The sequence below is a fragment of the Pyrenophora tritici-repentis genome, chromosome 7 (assembly GCF_003171515.1).
Source record: "Pyrenophora tritici-repentis strain M4 chromosome 7, whole genome shotgun sequence".
Taxonomy (NCBI): Eukaryota; Fungi; Ascomycota; class Dothideomycetes; order Pleosporales; family Pleosporaceae; genus Pyrenophora; species Pyrenophora tritici-repentis.
Genome location: NC_089396.1, coordinates 457905 through 477134, shown reverse-complemented (window position 1 = coordinate 477134; position 19230 = coordinate 457905). Strand labels below are relative to the sequence as shown.

The 19230-nt window shown below is 50.2% G+C and overlaps 8 protein-coding genes across 8 annotated transcripts; 4 read left to right on the top strand and 4 right to left on the bottom strand.

Moving 5' to 3' along the window:
* Positions 1-4158: 4158 nt before the first annotated feature.
* Positions 4159-5311, top strand: PtrM4_125860 (autophagocytosis protein; the record flags this gene model as incomplete). The annotated part of the gene is made up of 3 exons (XM_001939670.1): positions 4159-4682; positions 4732-5220; positions 5269-5311. 3 exons carry the CDS (start codon positions 4159-4161, stop codon positions 5309-5311), a joined length of 1056 nt encoding a protein of 351 aa, XP_001939705.1.
* A 256-nt stretch (positions 5312-5567) lies between these two features.
* On the bottom strand, positions 5568-6096 carry PtrM4_125850 (uncharacterized protein; the record flags this gene model as incomplete). The annotated part of the gene is made up of 2 exons (XM_001939669.2): positions 5568-5927; positions 5989-6096. The coding sequence occupies 2 exons, from the start codon at positions 6094-6096 to the stop codon at positions 5568-5570; spliced, it is 468 nt and encodes a 155-aa protein (XP_001939704.2).
* Positions 6097-7517: 1421 nt separating this feature from the next.
* Positions 7518-9068, top strand: PtrM4_125840 (CaiA, Acyl-CoA dehydrogenase; the record flags this gene model as incomplete). Its single annotated transcript, XM_066108729.1, has 5 exons — positions 7518-7594; positions 7652-7909; positions 7957-8539; positions 8589-8970; positions 9064-9068. The coding sequence occupies 5 exons, from the start codon at positions 7518-7520 to the stop codon at positions 9066-9068; spliced, it is 1305 nt and encodes a 434-aa protein (XP_065960721.1).
* Positions 9069-11317: 2249 nt separating this feature from the next.
* PtrM4_125830 (POL4, DNA polymerase IV (family X)) lies at positions 11318-13447 on the top strand (the record flags this gene model as incomplete). Its single annotated transcript, XM_001939666.2, has 1 exon — positions 11318-13447. The coding sequence occupies one exon, from the start codon at positions 11318-11320 to the stop codon at positions 13445-13447; it is 2130 nt and encodes a 709-aa protein (XP_001939701.2).
* Positions 13448-14738: 1291 nt separating this feature from the next.
* Positions 14739-15263, bottom strand: PtrM4_125820 (uncharacterized protein; the record flags this gene model as incomplete). The annotated part of the gene is made up of 1 exon (XM_066108728.1): positions 14739-15263. The coding sequence occupies one exon, from the start codon at positions 15261-15263 to the stop codon at positions 14739-14741; it is 525 nt and encodes a 174-aa protein (XP_065960720.1).
* A 65-nt stretch (positions 15264-15328) lies between these two features.
* PtrM4_125810 (uncharacterized protein) lies at positions 15329-15671 on the bottom strand (the record flags this gene model as incomplete). The annotated part of the gene is made up of 2 exons (XM_001939665.2): positions 15329-15486; positions 15536-15671. 2 exons carry the CDS (start codon positions 15669-15671, stop codon positions 15329-15331), a joined length of 294 nt encoding a protein of 97 aa, XP_001939700.2.
* A 743-nt stretch (positions 15672-16414) lies between these two features.
* PtrM4_125800 (RNase PH-related exoribonuclease) lies at positions 16415-17388 on the bottom strand (the record flags this gene model as incomplete). Its single annotated transcript, XM_001939664.2, has 3 exons — positions 16415-17006; positions 17058-17177; positions 17225-17388. The coding sequence occupies 3 exons, from the start codon at positions 17386-17388 to the stop codon at positions 16415-16417; spliced, it is 876 nt and encodes a 291-aa protein (XP_001939699.1).
* A 231-nt stretch (positions 17389-17619) lies between these two features.
* PtrM4_125790 (pre-splicing factor cwc15) lies at positions 17620-18444 on the top strand (the record flags this gene model as incomplete). Its single annotated transcript, XM_001939663.1, has 3 exons — positions 17620-18023; positions 18076-18373; positions 18427-18444. 3 exons carry the CDS (start codon positions 17620-17622, stop codon positions 18442-18444), a joined length of 720 nt encoding a protein of 239 aa, XP_001939698.1.
* Between the last annotated feature and the right edge of the window lie 786 nt (positions 18445-19230).

Sequence of the window (19230 nt, the reverse complement as noted above, 5' to 3'; positions counted from 1 at the left end):
ATGTTACTACCCGCATTTCGATAGTCTAGCAGGCGATTGGTTCGGCAAGGTATCCGCGCCTGTTTGGCGACTGGCTGGGAAACCTGTGTGGAATCAGAATGCATATAGAAAAAAAAGGGCATCCAGATAATTGAATCGTATGGTTAAAATATTGCCCGCGAAACAGAAGGACAGAAAAGAAAAAACGCAACCAGGGACGACAAAAACTGTCGTGACGCCCAGTTCCCTCCACCGGTCTGCCCCAGGGACGTCGGACCGGTATCTTCGTGTTACTGCTGTGCTGCGAGACTGTCTGTGTTCTCTGTGTGTCTGTGGCTAGTCCTAGTAACCAACGCCAAGTCGATCCAGTTCCCTCGCAGTCTAGTCCAGATCCCACAAGGGACACTTTTTCGGAGCTGTGCGCGGCGGGACGGTGGGCCCATTTAGTGGAGGGGTAGACTAAGCCAGCCAAAGAGGGAAAGAGAAAAATAGTGGACGTGGTGGGACAGGCGTGTGTGGTGTGAGGGCAAGGCGGAAGTCCCGTCCACCAAGCAAATTTCAACAAACTCGAGGACGGCCACGCCGGTAAACTGCAAAAAGCACAGTTTCTCGATAGGAAATTCTAGATTCAAGGATCAGGGCAATCGTAAATCGTCGATGGCAATTTAGGAAAACGCATCGTCGGGTTTCGCGCCACTGGCCCTTTAGTCTGACCCGCGGATGACGGGAACCGAGTAAGCGTAGGCGACACATTCGACATGTCTTACATTAGTGAAGCGAGCAGATGAGGAAAAAAAAGCTTGCGTCTTTTGAGTTGTCTTCACAGGCACATTGTGTGACGGTGATTAATCTACATTTTCTGGATTTTGTGTCGACGTTAACGTCGATTATGTAAATGGGCGGCCGCGGAGAAGATGACAACATTACTGTCGTGGTTCGCTGGATAGGCGAGCTTTTAGATGTGAGAAGAGAATAAGATGAGATATAGGGTATACAGCACACACATACACAAGCCGCCCTAGTACTCAAAAAGAAGACATAGGAAAGCGAGTTATGGACAATGATGCCTCTTCAATGGCCTAGCTCCGCGATCCAGGTGACCAGGGACCGTCATATCTATCTTCCTCTAGCCACCGTTTTAGCGCGGAGTAGGACCGGTGCCACTCTGAAAGTGAAGCAGCCTTTACCGGTACGTTCGGCTTCAGGGTTGATCGGTTCTGTTGTATAGGCTGAAGGATTGCTCTGGCATACGCGTCAACAAAGTACTTCCAAACAGAACCCCATTTGCTTGGGCAAGATTGGATAATACCTTGGGGACGTTGGCCTCCACATCGGGGCTGTGATGAGTCGGGAGTCGAGTTTGGATCGGCCATTGGACTTAACAACCGTTTGTGGGTTTTGTAAACGTATTGGACTCTGACGTTTGTTGGCGTGAGAATCGCTGTCATGCGCAGATGTAGACATGTACCAGATAGCTTTTGAATCTGGGGTATCTTGCTCAGGTATCCAGTGTCCAGGACGAGACTTTATAGTTGGATGGGGCAGCATTGCCTCACTGTTGTGGAGTCTAAGCAGACGCGTGAAGCTTGATGGGTACACTGCTCCTTAGGTCTCGATTGGGCACCATCTTGCTCATGTTACAAGTGCTAACAAGGTTGTAGCTGGTAGTGAAGTTATGGCATCGACGCTGTACCTCTTAGTGTCCTCGAGTATACTGCAGGTTAAACCAACGAACGCCACAACGCACTAATCCTGAGGTGCTATCGAGCCTCAAGATAGCTATGTTATGCTCTCCTCTAACTGTAGTTGGCAGCTTCTAGTCGAAAGCACGTTCCTCTTCAAGGCCGATACGGGTTGGAACACGCGTATCAAGTGTACCCCTCACACTAACGAGTCCAGGAGATGGTGATATATCGTCTTTGTCAATATGTGATCTAGTACAAAGTCTTGAGAACTTTCCAGGAAGTGTTGATGACCAAGAGTGCATGGATGGCTGACACGCGTCCAGATGTGCAAGGGCTCGGATCTGGTGACTGTGTAGGTGAACCGCTTCATGCAGGGACTTGGCGCATTGATCCGTTGTACGTACGATGTACTGCTATCGGCCATTGTAGTCCCCGAGCTTACTGTTCAGGAAACCATGTGAGCCAACGGAGTACATTGTCAGAATATGGATTTCTGCATGAACATGTGGGACTGTGCGATGCCAATTGTCCATTGTCGTCAGTTTGATGACTTGTAGATGACAGCAGGCTGGAATCCCTCGTCAGTATCGTCCAAAATAGTGATATTCAGGGACCCTCGTTTGTGTGTTTGGCGTATTGCAGATAGCATCAGTCTCGACCATGGCTTTCCTTTCCCAACTCGGAAATCGACTAATTTTCCGTCAATGAGATTCACAAATGAAGGATGGCCCCATGCTAATTGATCGCCCTGCTCACGGAACACTACGTAAAAGATTGACCGCCCTAAGCTTTCGATATCAAACGAGACGGACATGATGTATCCGGTGCGACTATGCGAATCTGACCGGATGTAGGAAGACGCAGATAAAGGTGTGGATAGCCTGGCCGGTATGATGCGTTCGTGCTTTGCGTATTTAGTTAGATCTGCCGGCATGATAGTTTAGCCTCATGATTTCTGTGCATGTGAAGTTGAAATGCAGCTTAACGTGGTATCCCGTGTTTACCAAGGGAAAGGAAGCCAACATGTCTATTCTAGCTGGTTTGGGCAAATGATTGTGGATGTCCATAAGCTCATGCAGAATACCGTCCGAAACGACAAGGGTGTGTGAATAGACGTACGACGGGGCCTTTGGTGTGGTAGCATCTTCTTGGTAAAGTTTGATGCAACCAGATTCTGGCAATTGTATGGAACGTCAAAAAGGTTCCGACACAACCACCCGCAGCTGCAGGAACACAAAAACAGACTGTAGTACCCATGGACGTGAATGTGGGGCCAGCGTGCTACCATCCCGTAAGAAAAGTTGTAGCCCTGAGGCATAAGCGTCACTGTGTTATACTGCATTATAATGTAATGATACTGCATGTGGCCAGAGCCCACCGTCCCTGAGTTGGCCATTGGAGATGTACCAGGGGGCATGCTTTGAAAGTGTTGCTGATACATGTTAGTGATGCACAAAGTGCGGTTGGCTCTACAAAGCCGATGTACACGCGTAATCCTCGAGATGATCTCATCCTAGAGGAGACTGATAGTAGGTATTTGCCATTCGTCGGCTATGAGTAGGACAAGCCCGCCTGCCCATGCGAGCTGTCATTAGCGATGTGACGAGGGTAAAAGGAAACGAGCCGCGTACAGTCTGTACCACCTGCTTGCCTTGTCTCTCGTTCTTTATTGCTGGCTAAGGTTAGAAACTCGTATCGAGCTTTGCAACAGGGGTACAGAAAGCCGGATGGAAAAATTCACGATGGCGCGTGACAGGTTTAGTGTTTCAGTGTACTTCTGCAACCCGGCTTGGTGTGGCTCAACGGAGATTGAGCTTCGGAGACTGTGGAAGAGAGTTGGTAGTGCTTTGAGGATTGATATCCGATCTTTCCGAGACGCAGAAGTCGATAGCATGCCTGGAGAGAGTTGCAGGACATACAGGCAGTACTACCACTGCGGCCATTGTATGCACCTTTCCGTCTTTGTGTTGTCTCCAACCTGGTATGCTCCCCGGATGATGCCGCCCTAGGCGAGGAGTATTGCTCCGAGAGCTAATGGTAGATGCAGCACATGCAGCACTGTGGCTAGCAGTATGGAGTTGATGTCATGGCTGATAAGATATATTGTGACTGTTACGCTGATCGGGATATGGCCTAGGGGAAGGTGGTCGTGGGGTAAAACACCCCAAAGCAGGTGCAAGACCAACTCAGACGATGAGTGTACTCCCCTGCATGTGAGAGTGAAATGTGATGGCGGTGAATGACGAGTGTTGTTGGTCGTCTTGTGACGGGTTAGGCATGGAGGAACCAGGGCAGGTGTAATGGAGGGATGACGGTCCCTGTGGCTTGTGCGAGGTAGCGCCGGTCAAGATGCATGATACCAGGCAGGCGCAGGCCCCCTACCCCGCCACCGTCGCCCCTCCAAGCTTTATCAAGGTACCACCTGCGGTACCAACTTCACCGCACTCTAGAACGGACATAAACACCGCAAACGAATCAGACACACGATATCAATATGGCCTACAACTTTGTGAGGTCCTACATCGACACTTTCCGCGAGCGCACTGCCGCTATCAGCCACACGTCGACATTCCGCGAGACGGGTCAGATAACACCAGAAGAGTTTGTGCTGGCTGGCGACTTCCTTGTCTTCAAGTTTCCTTCGTGGCAATGGGCAGATGCGTCATCGCCTGCGAAACGCGTCTCTTACTTGCCTGAAGGAAAACAGTTCTTGGTAACGCGCGGCGTGCCTTGTCATAGGCGGCTCGACGACAACTTCGCGGGAGAGGCTGGCCAAGACGAGACGATCGTTAGGGATGGATTTACTGCGGGGGAAGGCGCGACCGACGACGACGGCTGGCTGAGGACAGGCGGCATGGCGGCGAGTCAAGAGGCCAAGGTGCGCGATGTCCGGACCGTGGACGAGAGCGGCAACCTGGGCGCGGCAGAGGACGAAGATGAGATACCCGACATGGAAGATATTGAGGACGACGAAGAGGCCATAATAAGGGACCCCAAGTCTGAGTCAAATACCCAAGCGTAAGTCGCCTGTGCCCCTACTAACTCGAGCCCGAGCTGACTTCTACAGTCCTCTCCGCACATATACTCTATATATCACATACTCGGCACATTACCGAACACCGCGATTATATCTCTCGGGTTACGGCTCGACATCTGTGCCCCTGAAGCCCCAAGAGATGATGGAAGACATTGTAGGAGACTACAAAGACAAGACAGTCACCATCGAAGATTTTCCATTCTTCGAGAATCCGCTCAAGACTGCATCGGTACACCCCTGCAAACACGCCTCTGTTATGAAAGTGCTCCTTGATCGCGCCGATGCTGCCTTGAAGCTGCGACTTGCCAAGCTCAAGGCAGGCAAGGACGTCAGCAAGCTCGACAGCGGCATGGAAGCCTTGGTAGATGACACACGGTTGCTGAAGCTTACCGAGCAAGCCAAGGGCAAGGATGGCGAAGAGGCCAAAGATGACTGGGAAGTTCTGAGCGAGGGCGGTGACGACGAGGTAGCTATCCGCGTGGATCAGTATCTTGTCGTCTTCCTCAAGTTCATGGCCAGGTAAGCATATCCACTTTCCCGCCACGATGCTGTGCTAACGTGCGATAGTGTCACGCCAGGTATAGAACATGACTTCACCATGGGAGTGTGATCCCTGACTCTTTTCTTAACAACATGACTGGGCGTTCAAGGCGTTGAATGACATCATCACGGGACGGGTAATCTGTCAAGCGGGCGCAGCTGCAGATGGGGTTGGGCGGGCTTAGTAATTGCAATCATTTTCAAATATATCCACAATAACCCAATCAAGTTACAGCGTTGTGATATGTGCAAGGTACGCAATCGAAAATATGTAATAGAAGATCAAAGCTATCCTGAAGAACCTCCCCTAACGGCGGAACCCTCCCCTAACGGCGGAACCCTCCATATGACATCTTCCAATCCCTCATGCCCTCAGGTCTCCGCATCTCACGCTCCTTGCCTTCGTACCCAAAGCTGCTCTCCGCGCTATGAAACCTGGAACATAGCCTGTCCCAGAAACCCCCTTCCTTCGGTGGCTTTGGTAGAACCTGCGGCGCCTCTAGAGATCCTGGTACAAGATCGCCAGAAAAGTCACCCTTTTCGTCAATAGTGAACTCTACAGAGAACTCCTGCTCGTCTGTATCCAAAGGTTCGAATAGGGCGTGTAATTTGTTGTTTAGCCTGGTGCGCCATGTGTCGACGTAGGCTGATGATGCCGAGTTTGTCAGGCGTTCTGCGATTTCGAACTAATGTGTAGTTAGTATAGGGTCTTGCTACGTAAGTAAGTAGTGCACGGTGATGACCTACCTCGCGGAGTCCTTGTAAACGGTATTGTTCCGCTCGCTTTTGGAATCGAGGTGCGGCAGGGGAGATGGGCATCGCGGTGCAGATGGCGACGAGGGCCACCAGGGCCATGATGATGAAGGAACGCATGGTTGGTGTTTGGGTAGAGGTTGTAGATTGTGTCGAGATAGGTGTATGACGCAAAAAATCGATGTGAAGATCGAGATGTTGTATGAGGTAGCTATCAAAGCTGAAGAGACTTGATAGCCCGTATCAATCAAAATATACCAGCGCTCTTATCAAAAGTAGCGAAACGAGAGTTAGGCAGATACTCGAAAAGAGTAAGTACCGAGAGAAAAGTAGAGATAGTTGAGCGAAGCAAAAAATGCTTTACATCACTCCCACCAAACAGGGCGCGCACCTCAGCACTTGTATATCCGCCGCAAGGAACAGCCGGGGTTACGGGGATCTTGGTTGAAGCCGAGCAACTACGCCGGACAACCGTGCGTATGTTGGCACATGCATCCTCGAAACAGCCTAACCTCCATCGACGCTTACATCCTCACGCCACAGCCTAAAAAAATCCGCTCCGTCTGTCTTACGTATGTCTTCGCTCGTCTTTCCGAAACAACGCGGGCCCCGTGCAGCGTCAAAAGTTACCTTGATTGGCGCGCAGCGATGGAAACAAGAGGGGAAGGAGACGGAGGCGTCGCCATGTTTAGCCTGACGGGATCTAGGGTTCGGTGTTGTAGGTACCGGTACCTGGACCTCGGGAATACGCGACGCAGATGTGCAGAGAAAGGAAAGTGCACAAGACGAGTTTCATGCCTTGGATGCTACAGTAGGTTCCTACTTGGCTTTTCAGGGCGGGGGATTGGGGGGGCCCTTTTACATGCATAAATTTGGCCAGCGAATTTAAGTAAAAGGGAGGCAGGGCCCAGCGGTTGATGATGCGATGGGCGCTGCCGATGGCGATTGCGCGTTCGCCTTAGGCATGGTCGGATGCTTAGTAGGACCGCGTGCTCGGCGTGTTTCACCACCCGCCTGTGGGGCTGACGGTGACGACTAAGCGCTTCACTCGGTGGCGGACGCCTTATAAGACCGTGTGCAAATGGTAGGAGTCATGCGTTGATGGGTTTGTGGTTGCAAGTTTCAACCTCGCGATACTTTGGGTAGGCTGTTGCCCTCACGATTGAACCGAGGTCTGCTGCGATGTGAGCATATTTTCCTCTACTGCACCCGCCAATCCGTATGTCGGTGGTTTTTGGACGAATGTAGTGCTGATATTTATCACCGTTGCATACAACAGGCGTGGTGTTTCGATCGATTATTGCACGTGGCTGGTGTCCCATTCGCCGTCTACCCCACACTGTGAGATGGAGACAGAATGAGGAGATAGCACGCAATATGATGCGAATCTGGATGAACTGCTTCGAAGCATGTTTCTTTGGATCAAGTCGCCACCATATATATATCTGCAGTGTCTCAACATATCTTGTGTAACAATTGTCACCAATCATACATAATTACTTTGGATATATTCTCGTCCAATCATGGTTGCGTCTAACACAAATGGCACTAACGGTGCTCACGGGAACGCGAAAGACGTCGAGTCGACCGACCCAGCAGTGTACGCATGTCTGCTCTGCTGAGAGGGAATTGCGGAAGCTTACCATCTTAACAATAGGTACTCTGAATTTGAGACCAAGTGGCCCAAGATTCCACAAGATGAGGCTGGCTGGCTGCAACGCGCCCAAGAAGTCGCAGATATCTTGGCAGTAGATGCCGTAGTACGAGACCAACAAAACAAGTCTCCGCGCGCGGAGATAGCACTGTTGAAGCATGCCGGACTACTGAAACTTCTTGGGCCGAGCAAGTATGGTGGCGGGGAACAGCCTTGGAGTGTCGCATACAAGGCGATCCGCAAGGTTGCAGAAGCAGACGGGTGAGTGTGACGTTGGTATGTGTCAGTCATGTCTGACCAGTATCAAGGTCTATAGGGATGTTGCTTGGCTACCATCTTCTGTGGACGACTACAGCCAACGTAGTGGGGACCCCGGAGCAGGCCGATCGCACCCAAAAGCTTATCATCGAAAACAACTACTTCGTTGGTGGTGCCGTCAACCCCAGAGATAGTGATCTAAACATCAAGTCAGATGGAGACAATATTGTGTTCAATGGATTTAAGTTCTTCAACACAGGTGGAGTCATTTCAGACCTCACTGTTTTGGAAGGTGTCCTTGAGGGCACAGAGCACCACATCTTCGCTCTCGCTAAGACAGACCAACCTGGCTTCCAGTTCGGCCACGACTGGAACAACATCGGGCTACGATTGACCGAGTCTGGCAGTGTCAAGATCAACAATATTGTAGTGCCGTGGTCGGAAGCGCTGGGCTGGGACACTGAGAAGAAACAGCCGGACCCAGCAGTCCTTCAGCTCCCATTTGCGACTCTACTCCTACCAACCATTCAGTTGGTCTTTAGCAACTTTTACCTTGGCATCGCTCTTGGAGCTCAAGCATATGCGGCAAAGTACACAAACAAGGGCACGCGCGCCTGGCCATACGGTGGTGATGTATGTCTGGTGTTCTAGATGAAAGCAGCAGTGGCTAACAAGTACCCAGAACAAAGAACGGGCCGTAGACGAGTTCTACATTCTTGAAAGATACGGCAACTTCCATGCTCACTTACGTGCTGCAGTCGCACTGGCCGATCGTGCAGACGATCAGATCAGCGCGGTATATGCAGAATACGGAGGCGACCTCAATGCCCGAGCAAAACTCACAGCGCGTCAACGAGGTGAAGTTGCAGAGTGGGTAGCAAGCACTAAGGTTGTCACAACCGACACCGCCTTACGTGTCACCGCGGGTATCTTTGAAGTGACTGGAGCGAAGGCTACGAGTCAAAAGGTTGGGCTCGACAGGTTCTGGAGGGATGTCCGCACGCACACTCTACATGATCCGGTTGCGTATAAGAATCGCGAGTTGGGCCGTTTTGAGTTGCTTGGTGAGATTCCGGAGCCGACGTGGTACACGTAGTCCAACAGAGCCTATGACTAGGCGATTCTCTGGATATGGTTGCGAGGGAGGGTTTATGTAGCCTGAGGTGACACACGGAGGTGCTTTCAGGTCAAAGCTAAGTTGTCCGACAAGTATTTCTTCAAGATCTAGTGTACAAAGTTTAAATTCTTCCAACCACCGCATCAGATCAGTTGCGTGTGTCCAGGATGTCACCCTGTGCCTAGACCTAACTCAGTATACGCCTGCCGAGTTGAGATGTGGGGAAGGACTTGTCGACACGAGTACAAATATTTTTGTTGAGTTGAGGACTAAGATCGATCGAAGACTTTGTTCGATACGTGATGAAACGAAACTCGCACATGGATTGTGTGTCAGGTGAGAACTAGCAGTACCCCAGGTTGGTGGAACGCACAGACAGTGAAAGACGTTCTGACATTGAACGGTGCAAATAGACCAAGAGCATCCGCTTTGATTCTAGTGGGGTTGAATGGAAGAAAAATACTTAAGTAGCTTACACTGGACCGAAGCCAGGCCGTACTAGGGCGTGAGTTGTTACGCTAGGGGATGCTGACTCAACGAGATTCTGTCCATAAGCATACTAAATAGTCTAGGTGCTTCTGGATTAGGAAATAATTATACCAACATAGTCCCCTCAGGGTACTAGGATGGCCTGAATGCGTAATTTGAGATGGGTTCGTGCTGGAAAAGACCCAATAGTAGTATAGTCGAACTAGACATTGGCAAGAGATGAGCTCGGAGTAATGATTGCATAAGGCTTGGAAGTGTCCGTATACGTTATGGGTACTTCGTGTCTTCTCAAATAATGGCGAAGATGAGTAAAATTCCAGATATACTTGGAAGTATACAAGTAAGAACATTTCCGTCTTTTTGATTGATTCCACAATTACAACTTACTCCATCAACGTCCAAAAGCTCCTACCTCTAAAAGATTATCTTTAAACCCCTTGATTATAACTATACCCATCTCTTACAAGTTAGCACGGTTCGCCTTATCTCTATTGCCGCCAGCTTTCTCGCTGTTCTTGCCTCACCAGAAGCCTGCGCTGGCCGGTACCAGTGCAAGTACCACACTGGAAAACACTGTTGTGTACGCTTACTCTAATCACCCCTTTCAGTTTTAAGAACAGCTACTCGCTTCTTATATGTTAGCCATGGTAATCTTGGGAAAGCTGGCTGCCCCAGTCACTGCGACGAGGGCACTTTATGGACCCCAGAATTTATAGCTCAGGTTATCGGAAGTTCGCGCAAGCCGTATGCTACCACCCTTCCAACAGGATAATTTGAACATAGACTAACAATTATTGTTTATATGCGTCCCTAAGTGAAGAGACACAACCACATTAACGTCGATCCAATCGTTCCAGGACGTACGGTGTAACGGGACACTTTCTCTCCATGGCCCTCAGACTGCCCGCAGTACACTTTTATATACACAGGCATAGTTCAAATCTACCTTACAACTCTTGTTTTCCCAGCGAATCAGTCTCTAACGCCGAAAAGCGCGTCGTTAAACGTGCTGTTGCTCGTTCTATCAACGATGTCCTCGGCCCTCCTCTGACAATCCCCTGTTTATTCGTGATAGTACATATCTATAGACGAGAAAAGAAGCTAAAAAGGTAAAGAGCAAGACTGTAGAAAGGTTAATTGAGGGTTGTAATTTTCTCCGCGCAGACGGCAAATTTATCAAGACGCGTCCAACAGGCCATGCGTTTAGCAGCTCTTAGCATGCAGCAGCTTGCAACGTCTTAGACGACGCTGTAAGAAATGTAAAAGACTAGACTTGACAGATTACAAGCGGTATCGAGCTATCTACGTAGTAGACCCGAACTTTGTGTTCGTGAGTGCCAAAGCGCTAGTACCGATAAGACAAGGGGTATCGATAAGCCCTTATCGATACAGGACACAACCTTGGAAGCTGTTTATAGCAGCGCTAGATGCGACGGCGTAGAAGACGCAATTTTTAGGATCCCGTTGCTTACGTTCACTGCATAGCGCCATGGCGACCTTACAAACATCCCTGTCAAAACTATAATCTATGTTTCGATGACCCGTTACGCGAACTGACTCAGCAAACGCTGTAACTCTTATCGACGCCAGTCGCCATCACCCGTACGTCATCCATTATTGGCTGAATTCCACAACAACATCTTCTTCACTCGATGTTACACTTGGAATTTGATCAGACTGCATGAATATTGAACCATGATCAGCTGCGCATTTATACACGACAGTGTCAGGCATAGGTCTCACTTTTTGGATATACCTTGACCATCCTTGCTCTCAACGACCGATCAAGCATATAATTACCCAATATGGACAACCAAGACCGTTCTTCTCAGACATTCCACGCAAGATCCCAGTCTCCTACATCAACCGTATCCGGATCAGGCCTGGATCTCAGTAGGCTCCCGCCAATAGCCATTTTCACCACGCATATGAAGGACGATGAAGAAAACATGCTCAGGGAAACGTTACGCCAATACGATGCACCGCTTATAACCGATGTTTCAAGGGCAAAGATCTTCATTGGGAAGGTAGGGACTAAGCAAAGGACCAGGTTCGAGTTTAGGTCCCGAAACTTGCTCGTAGAGGAGGTGGTTGCACCTAAGCGGCAGGCAAGTCCTATCGAGGCAAAAAGTAATCTTAAGAAGCGCAAATTTGGTGTAACATCAATCACGCCGATACGAGCCAACGAAGTAGATTCCACTACTGAGGACGAGGTCGTGGATGAATCGGAGACTGAAGACGAAGCACCAAATGAAGGACAGATTACTCCGCCGCTGTCACCTCCAACGACTAGTAACGATGCGCCTTGTGTAACAGTGTTTGAAAATCCGTCGAACGACGATATCGTCTGGGTTGTCAAGATCGACTGGCTAGAAGCTTGTGTATCTGCAGGCCATGTGGTTCCACTGGGGGACAACTTGGTTTACAAGGGCAAAGTCCTAGAACGCCCGAAACCAAAGAACACAAAGTCTATCAAGGATATCATCTTGGCCACTTCGAAAGTGAAGCCTGCAACTCAGACCGTGTTGGCTACACGACCTCATACTGCGCAAGACATTCTGGATCGAGCAAAGTTGGATGCACCTACATCTGCAAAAAAGACTACGTATCAGGCCCCCCGGTTTTGTAATAACGCGTCTCATCGTTTCGAAGGCAAGGCCTTTGTACCTTCCCAAACGGTTCGTCACTCATATGCTTCGCAAGCGGTGTATCTACTCCAGCAAACGACGAGTGAGTATGAAGGCGAAGATAGTGACATCCCAGCACCTCCAGAGTGGGTGAAGAATTGTGTGAAGTACGCCTGCCAGCGTTTCACGCCTGCAAACGGGCCTAATGAGGACTTTCTTGAGCAGCTCAAGAAAATCAGGACTGCTCGGACTCTGATCGACGACGATATAGGTGTCCGTGCTTACTCCACAATCATCGCGTCTATTGCTGCCTACCCATATAAACTTAGTCATCCGCGTGAGCTTGCGCGGTTGCCCGGGTGTGATGAGAAAACAGTAGCTCTCTTCGTTGAGTGGAAGAACACTGGTAAAATCCAGGCAGTCGAAGACTATGAGAACGACGAGGCAATGAAAGTCCTCCGCTGCTTCTATAATATATGGGGCGTCGGTGCAAAGACTACTCGTCACTTTTATTACAATAATCACTGGAAAGAGCTAGACGACATTGTTGAATACGGTTGGAATGACTTGAAACGAGTCCAACAGATTGGCGTCAAATACTACGAAGAGTTTTTGTTACCGATCCCGCGCGACGAGGTCGAACGTATTGCCGCTGTTGTTCGAGAGCATGCAGTGCGGCTCCGTGACGATCGCGTCACCGTCACGCTTGTCGGTGGCTATAGACGTGGCAAGACTGAATCTGGGGACGTTGATATGATCGTGTCGCATCCTGATCTCGAAAGTACAGCAGGCTTGGTACAAGAAATCGTCGAGTCGCTGGAAGAGACTGAGTGGATAACACATACCCTTACGATGAGCTTGACGAGTACGAATCGCGGTCAACAAGTACTGCCATTTCGCTCTACAAGGGTTGCTGGCGCAGGGTTCGACACACTTGATAAGGCACTTGTGGTATGGCAAGACCCTACGTGGCCGACACGCGAAGAGGATTTGGCGGAGAATCCTAAGACGAAGAATCCAGCTATTCACCGCCGAGTGGATATCATCATTGCACCTTGGCGAACCGTAGGATGTGCAGTTATGGGCTGGAGTGGCGGCACCACGTTCCAGCGAGACCTTCGACGCTACGCAAAGGCTGTCAAAGAGTGGAAGTTTGACAGCAGCGGCGTTCGAAGTAGAAGTACTGGCGAGGTCATCATGTTGGAGGGACCAAATGGGGTAGATGGCATGCCTGAAGATGCGGAGAAGAAGGTATTTGAAGGGCTGGGCCTGGAGTATATCCCTCCTGAGTATAGGGTCACCCATTGATATCGCGCATCACATTGCGCAGTGTTGTGAAGATCATCCCGTCTTCACCAGCCCAATTCCAAGAAACACTCCATCAGCACCGTCACATGTAAACCTTCACATCATTTTACCGCATCGAGAGAGAGGAGCGTCTCCAATACAACTCCATTACCCTGTAGCAAAAGTCTGCAAACCCCACAAACAATAACCCACACCAACTATGCAGCCCCAGCGGCTCAGCACAACCCTAAAACCAACCCTCCAACTCACACTCAGCATCTTAATCTACACCTTCGCCCTCCCCCCTCTTCGCAACATGGCGCACCCTCCTCTACCTCCTGCTCCCCACGCCTCTCTACGCCCCCGCCCTAATCCACTACACGCACACCTGGAACAGTTTAAAATCCCTTTCCTTGATGAAACCACTCGTCCGCTACTGGACACGCGTCGTAGCCCTCCTATTCCTGCTCTTGCAAACAATCTTCTCCTTGACCCTCCTTGTAAAATCCAGCTTGTTCTTCATCCCCTGGCTCGCCTCCCACATAAACAACACAACAAGCTCGGAAAAGCAATCACACGCCGCCCGCTTAAATGACCTCCTCTTCCACATCACCTTGTTCCTCGCCTCCTGCGCCCCCTTTTTCAGCCTCCTAGGCACAGGCGTGGGTATATTGTATTACGCGCGCAAAGTATGGGTCTATGGGAGGTTTCAAAAGAGGATGGTTAGGAATCCGGGGGGCAGGGGGTACTATATGCCGGAGAAGAAGGTGAAGGAGGGAGAGGGGGTTATGGGGAGTGTGGCGAATGCGTTGCAGCATCTTGTTCATCCGCAGGCGGTGCTGGTGCAGGGGGGCTTGTGAGGAGGGGATGGAGGGGTATGGTGTGGATATTATGTTTCAGCAGCCGGGGGATGCTTCTGCTACGGGCGCGCAGAAGGAGCAGTCTATTGCTTTTGTCCAGAAACCAGAGCCGGCGGCAAAGTTTGATAGTAATCCGTATACTTGGCAAGGAGTCATGTCGATTTGGAGTTCGAAGAAGAGTAGGTATGACGGGCGGGATGTGAGGAGGAGGAATTTTGAGGAGGACATGGAGATGCAGGATAGGGCTGGGGGTGAGCAAGTTTGAATTGATCGTTTGCAAGCCTTTATGGTAGGATTGAGGGATGTTTGATAGTATGATTTTGTTAGAATTCGAACATGAAGCATAATTAACAATCTGGTATCTCAGAACAGTACACTGCATCGCCTATCCCCTTCGCCCCAGTGAACAACTCCCCGTAAATGCCACAGACAATCAAGCAAGCTGATTTGTTTTAGTTGGCCTTGGCCCGCTCCTTCGCAGCCGCATCCAAATGCCACCTCATGATCTTGTCGAAGATGGGCTTACCCTCGCCTTCAATCACATCTCCGTGACACGGGATAATCCTCTCAAAACCCCACTTGCTGATCCTCTCCATACTCTGCGAGAATCCTTTGCGATCGCTCGCACTGGTGCCATACCAAATGGTGCGCTGCTGCCACTTTGCATCACCCTTTGTGTTCTGCATGGCGTTAAAGATCTTGCTGAGGATACCGGTAGTTGGATCGACACCGGACTTGCTGAATTGTTCGGTCGCAGGGAGGTTGAACATGAGATCAGCGGTAATGAGACTGCGCGACGGACGGTGGTGAAAGACGAGCTCCTTGTTGACATGCGAGGGGACGTATTCCCAATCGAACTCTGCGTCGAATTCGGGCGAAATGGATTCAATGGGTTTGGATTTGCTGAACAAAAAGCTGAACGGCACTTCTTCATTCTTCTGCTTTGTGCGCTTCTCCGGGAGTACGTCTGGGCCCATGACTTGAGCGTTGGGGTATTCTTTGTGCCAAGGACCGAGGAAAATGTGATGCTAGAAAGATCATCTTAGTCAAGCTGTAGAAAATGACGAGATAAGAGTATATGTACCTCTGCATCTAGGGCTGCAATGTACTTTACTTCGCCCAGTTCCGAGACCTTGGCTTTGACGTCGTCGGTCAAGGCGACTGGAGAGAAGACGGCGAGAGAGCCAGATTGCAGGCGCACTGTTGCGCGTTAACAGCTGTTCAGAAGCCAGCTTCGTTTATTACTTACCAATCGTTCCACGTCCGCCAATCTTCACGCGACCGAATCTCCAGAACGGCACTGATAGTGTAGTGATAACACGCGGGACAACATCGCGAATCACCATAACGCTGGCGGGATCCGAGGGAACAAGTTTAGACGACATGCTGGGCTTTGTGAGGTGCGCGACGGTAGGTAAAGAAGAAGAGGGTTGAAGGATACGTGGTTGTAGGATGTGCGGGATGCTTGATTGTTATAGTAGGTTGGAGAAGACGTAGGTAGGACCCTGAGTGACGTAATGTTCAAGATTGCAGTAACTAGTGTCGGGTCTGGAATTGATGCAGGATCGATGTTGCAGCAATGCTATATCAGCATATGTCTCGGCCGAGATGTGACATACTCGGTACCGCTAGAAGAGCATAAGCCCTAGGGGACAAGTTCGGTGAGATGGTCGTTGGTTAGACGTGCAGGGACGCGTGGGCCGAGGCATCGCGAGACGCCAGCATCCAAACACATGGCGCGCTTTGTCAGCTACATCACGAATCACACCATCTAGAACAGCACTTGACAGACCGTATAGTGTATGTAAAACTTAACCTTGATTTATGTCTAGTATTTCCCACTAGCTATTCCCCTTTTTAATGCCTCTACGGGCGCCAGGATGCTCCTTGTGTGCTGGTTTGAAGCACTGCATCTTGCAGCCAATCTTCGATTGGTCCAGTATCTTCCATATAGCTATGGCTCCACATGATCAGTTGGCCCGGGGCCTGGTCTATCATGTGAATAGTCAAGATCATGGCTCAGCGGACAAAGGTTCTTGGTGCGCAGACGGGAGCATTTGGAACCCTCGCTGAGTGGCTGGTCAGACCACATCTGTCTTTGTAAGGTGGTGATAGCTCATACGACACCTCATCTGGCATTCTCTGCGCTGAGCTCTGCCATGAGACCTCCGGCGTCTCTTTGTTTGGCGTCTTCTTCAAGCCTCTTCTGGATGAAGGCGCTCATCTCCTTGACCTTTTCCAACGCAACGTTTGTACAATTCAGCAGAGCCAGCGGGTTGATGGTAGCACCCCCATACTTTGCGATTTGGCACAACTCGCCATGCTTGTTCATGGTAAGAATTACTTCTCCTTGCCTGACCTGTTCTTCAGCCAAATTGGCGTCTATCAAGAATATCTCGTCCTCAAAGTATGAAAAGGTTACGCAGAGCGGCTGGTGCAAGATGGACAACGGTATTGGTTCGCGATCGCGTACGCTAAGGATAGTTGCCTTTTCGCCTTCGACTACTACATCGGGTCTTCGGAAGTGCTGGAGTGCAGCCATGACAGCTATGCATGATGCGTCAATCAGCCCACCGTCGTGGTCTATGATGTGGACGTCGGCGCGGAGGGCGAAGCATTTCGAGCCGGCAATAATGCATAGTGATTCGGTGTCGAGTGCGTTTGAGCGACGAATGGCTTTCTCCAGTATGCGCGAGAGAATGACTTCGGCATCAGTAGGACTAGCACCTGTCAGACATGACACCACAAAGGACCCCCCCTCTAAAACATACCGGCCGACTTCAAATGCTGGCGACGCCATTGGGGAGAACTCTGTGACGATTTGAAATATGCCATCGAACTTGCGCTCGGGTAGTGGTGTCGTCACGTCTACTGATATGCGCGCAATCACTCTGAGACCTGTCAGCCTACACGTTCATCATGACAGCATATTACATACCTCGTCTTTCCCAGCTGAACATCTGCGACGCCATACTCGTCGCCGAAAGTGAGCTCGAGCGGGCGGAAGGCGTCGAAAGCGCGTCGATCAATTCGTATCTGTTCTTGCAGTGCCTGCTTTATGAACTCGCGCTCATTGAGCGATATCTCAGCTTCTCGAGGCATACTGCCTCTCTGCAATCAAAGTGCTGTGTTGTTTGAGAATTGTTGATTGCAAGACAACCATGGAAAATGCGGCGCGGGGAAAAGTGAACGCCGACCCTTGGCGCGATTTCACCTGGACCAGCTTTCATGGCCAGATCTTTACATCCCAACTACAAATAACATCCACCACGCGCAAGACTTCCGAAACTGAAACCCAAATAATCTTGAAGCGCTCAACATACCCAAGACACAATGACGACAGCCCATAGACCCACGTTCGATCCCGCACGCGGCAAAGAAGCCCAGCGCGGACCCGCCTACCATCAGCGACTACTTCCGGCGCATACCACACTTAAGCATCGACAGCCAGGGCAAGGCGGAGATGCTGACAACTACCATCGCGATCTTCGCGCCGAACTCTTGGAAGCCGAGGCGCGTCACATTGCGAAGAAGAACGGCACATATGTGGAACCGGAAGCAGCAGCAGAGTCTGGAAACGCGCACAAGCGTCAGATTGAGGCCGTTTCAGGGGCAGAGGAAGGCGAAGAAGATGAAGCGGCACAGAAACGGCGGCGCATAGAAATGTTAGAGAAGTTTAGAGAAGTGGATGCAGACGACAGCAGCAGTGGGAGTGATAGTGAGAACAGCGATGATAGGTACGTCTACGTTATGTGTTTATTAATAGGTACTCTGCTAACATTCACCTAGTGACGAAGACGAAGAAGATGAATCCGCCGCCCTCCAGCGCGAACTCGATAGGATCAAAATGGAGCGCGCAGCAGCCAAAGCCAAGGAGGAAGCCGAGCGCACCGCCGAAGAGCAGGAACAACGCGAAATCGACGTCGCGCGAGGTAACCCTCTACTCAACGCCAAGGATTTTACCATGAAGCGACGATGGGACGATGACGTGGTGTTTAAGAACCAAGCACGAGGCACAGAGGACCGCAACAAGAAAAAGGAGTTCATCAACGACATGCTCCGGTCCGACTTTCACAAGAAGTTCATGGTAAGCAATCATACATTCACAATCTACTATTGCTGACTAACACCACGCGACAGTCCAAATACATCCGATGAGGTCATTGTTCTATTCAACCTCCGATCATCATTGCATTGCGTGGCGTTAACATGGTCTTGGCGCAGCGGGCCTGGAAGCCCTTCTCACACGGAACTTTTGAACAGCGTGGGATACCCCAGATCTTGGCGGGAATAAGAGGAGCCAGTAAAGAGACGATAGCCTGCAGGAATCCCTATCGTTATCTAGATCAGCAGCACAAACTGCCCTTTACATCAACCAGCTTTATCTTTCGCCTCAGCCAATCTGTACTAGGAATCGATCCAATGAAGTGTGTGTGCCGTTACTACTTTCGAAACCGTCCAGGCTGTTCTGTTTTCGCGACACGCCTTAATACTGAGGGGAGGAGGAAGCGCGTCTCTTGGACCAAAAACTACGATCAGTATTACTCCGAGGAAGATCTCGTACTTGGTGTTGGGAAAGTTGAACCAGGACATCTACTATTTTTAGCCACTATCTCTCCCCCCGATCCACATATACCAGACTTAGCGTATTTATAAGAATATACCAAGCATGCAGGCATATCTTGGCCCCAAGACCAAAAACCCTAGATGACTTCCCCAACCCATGATCTACGCCCCTCCCCCAGCAAAGTGACCTCATAAGGCTTATGAAATCCTCCTCTCATGCCGTCCCAGCACGCACGGCAGAGAGAGAGAGAGTAAGATACATGCAGCTATATATGTTAACCAGGGGCGTCTTTATGGCACAACAGTAATTTAAGAATACAAGTCTTATCTCTATCTTTGCATCTCACACCTCTTCATAATCCATACACATCAAATCCC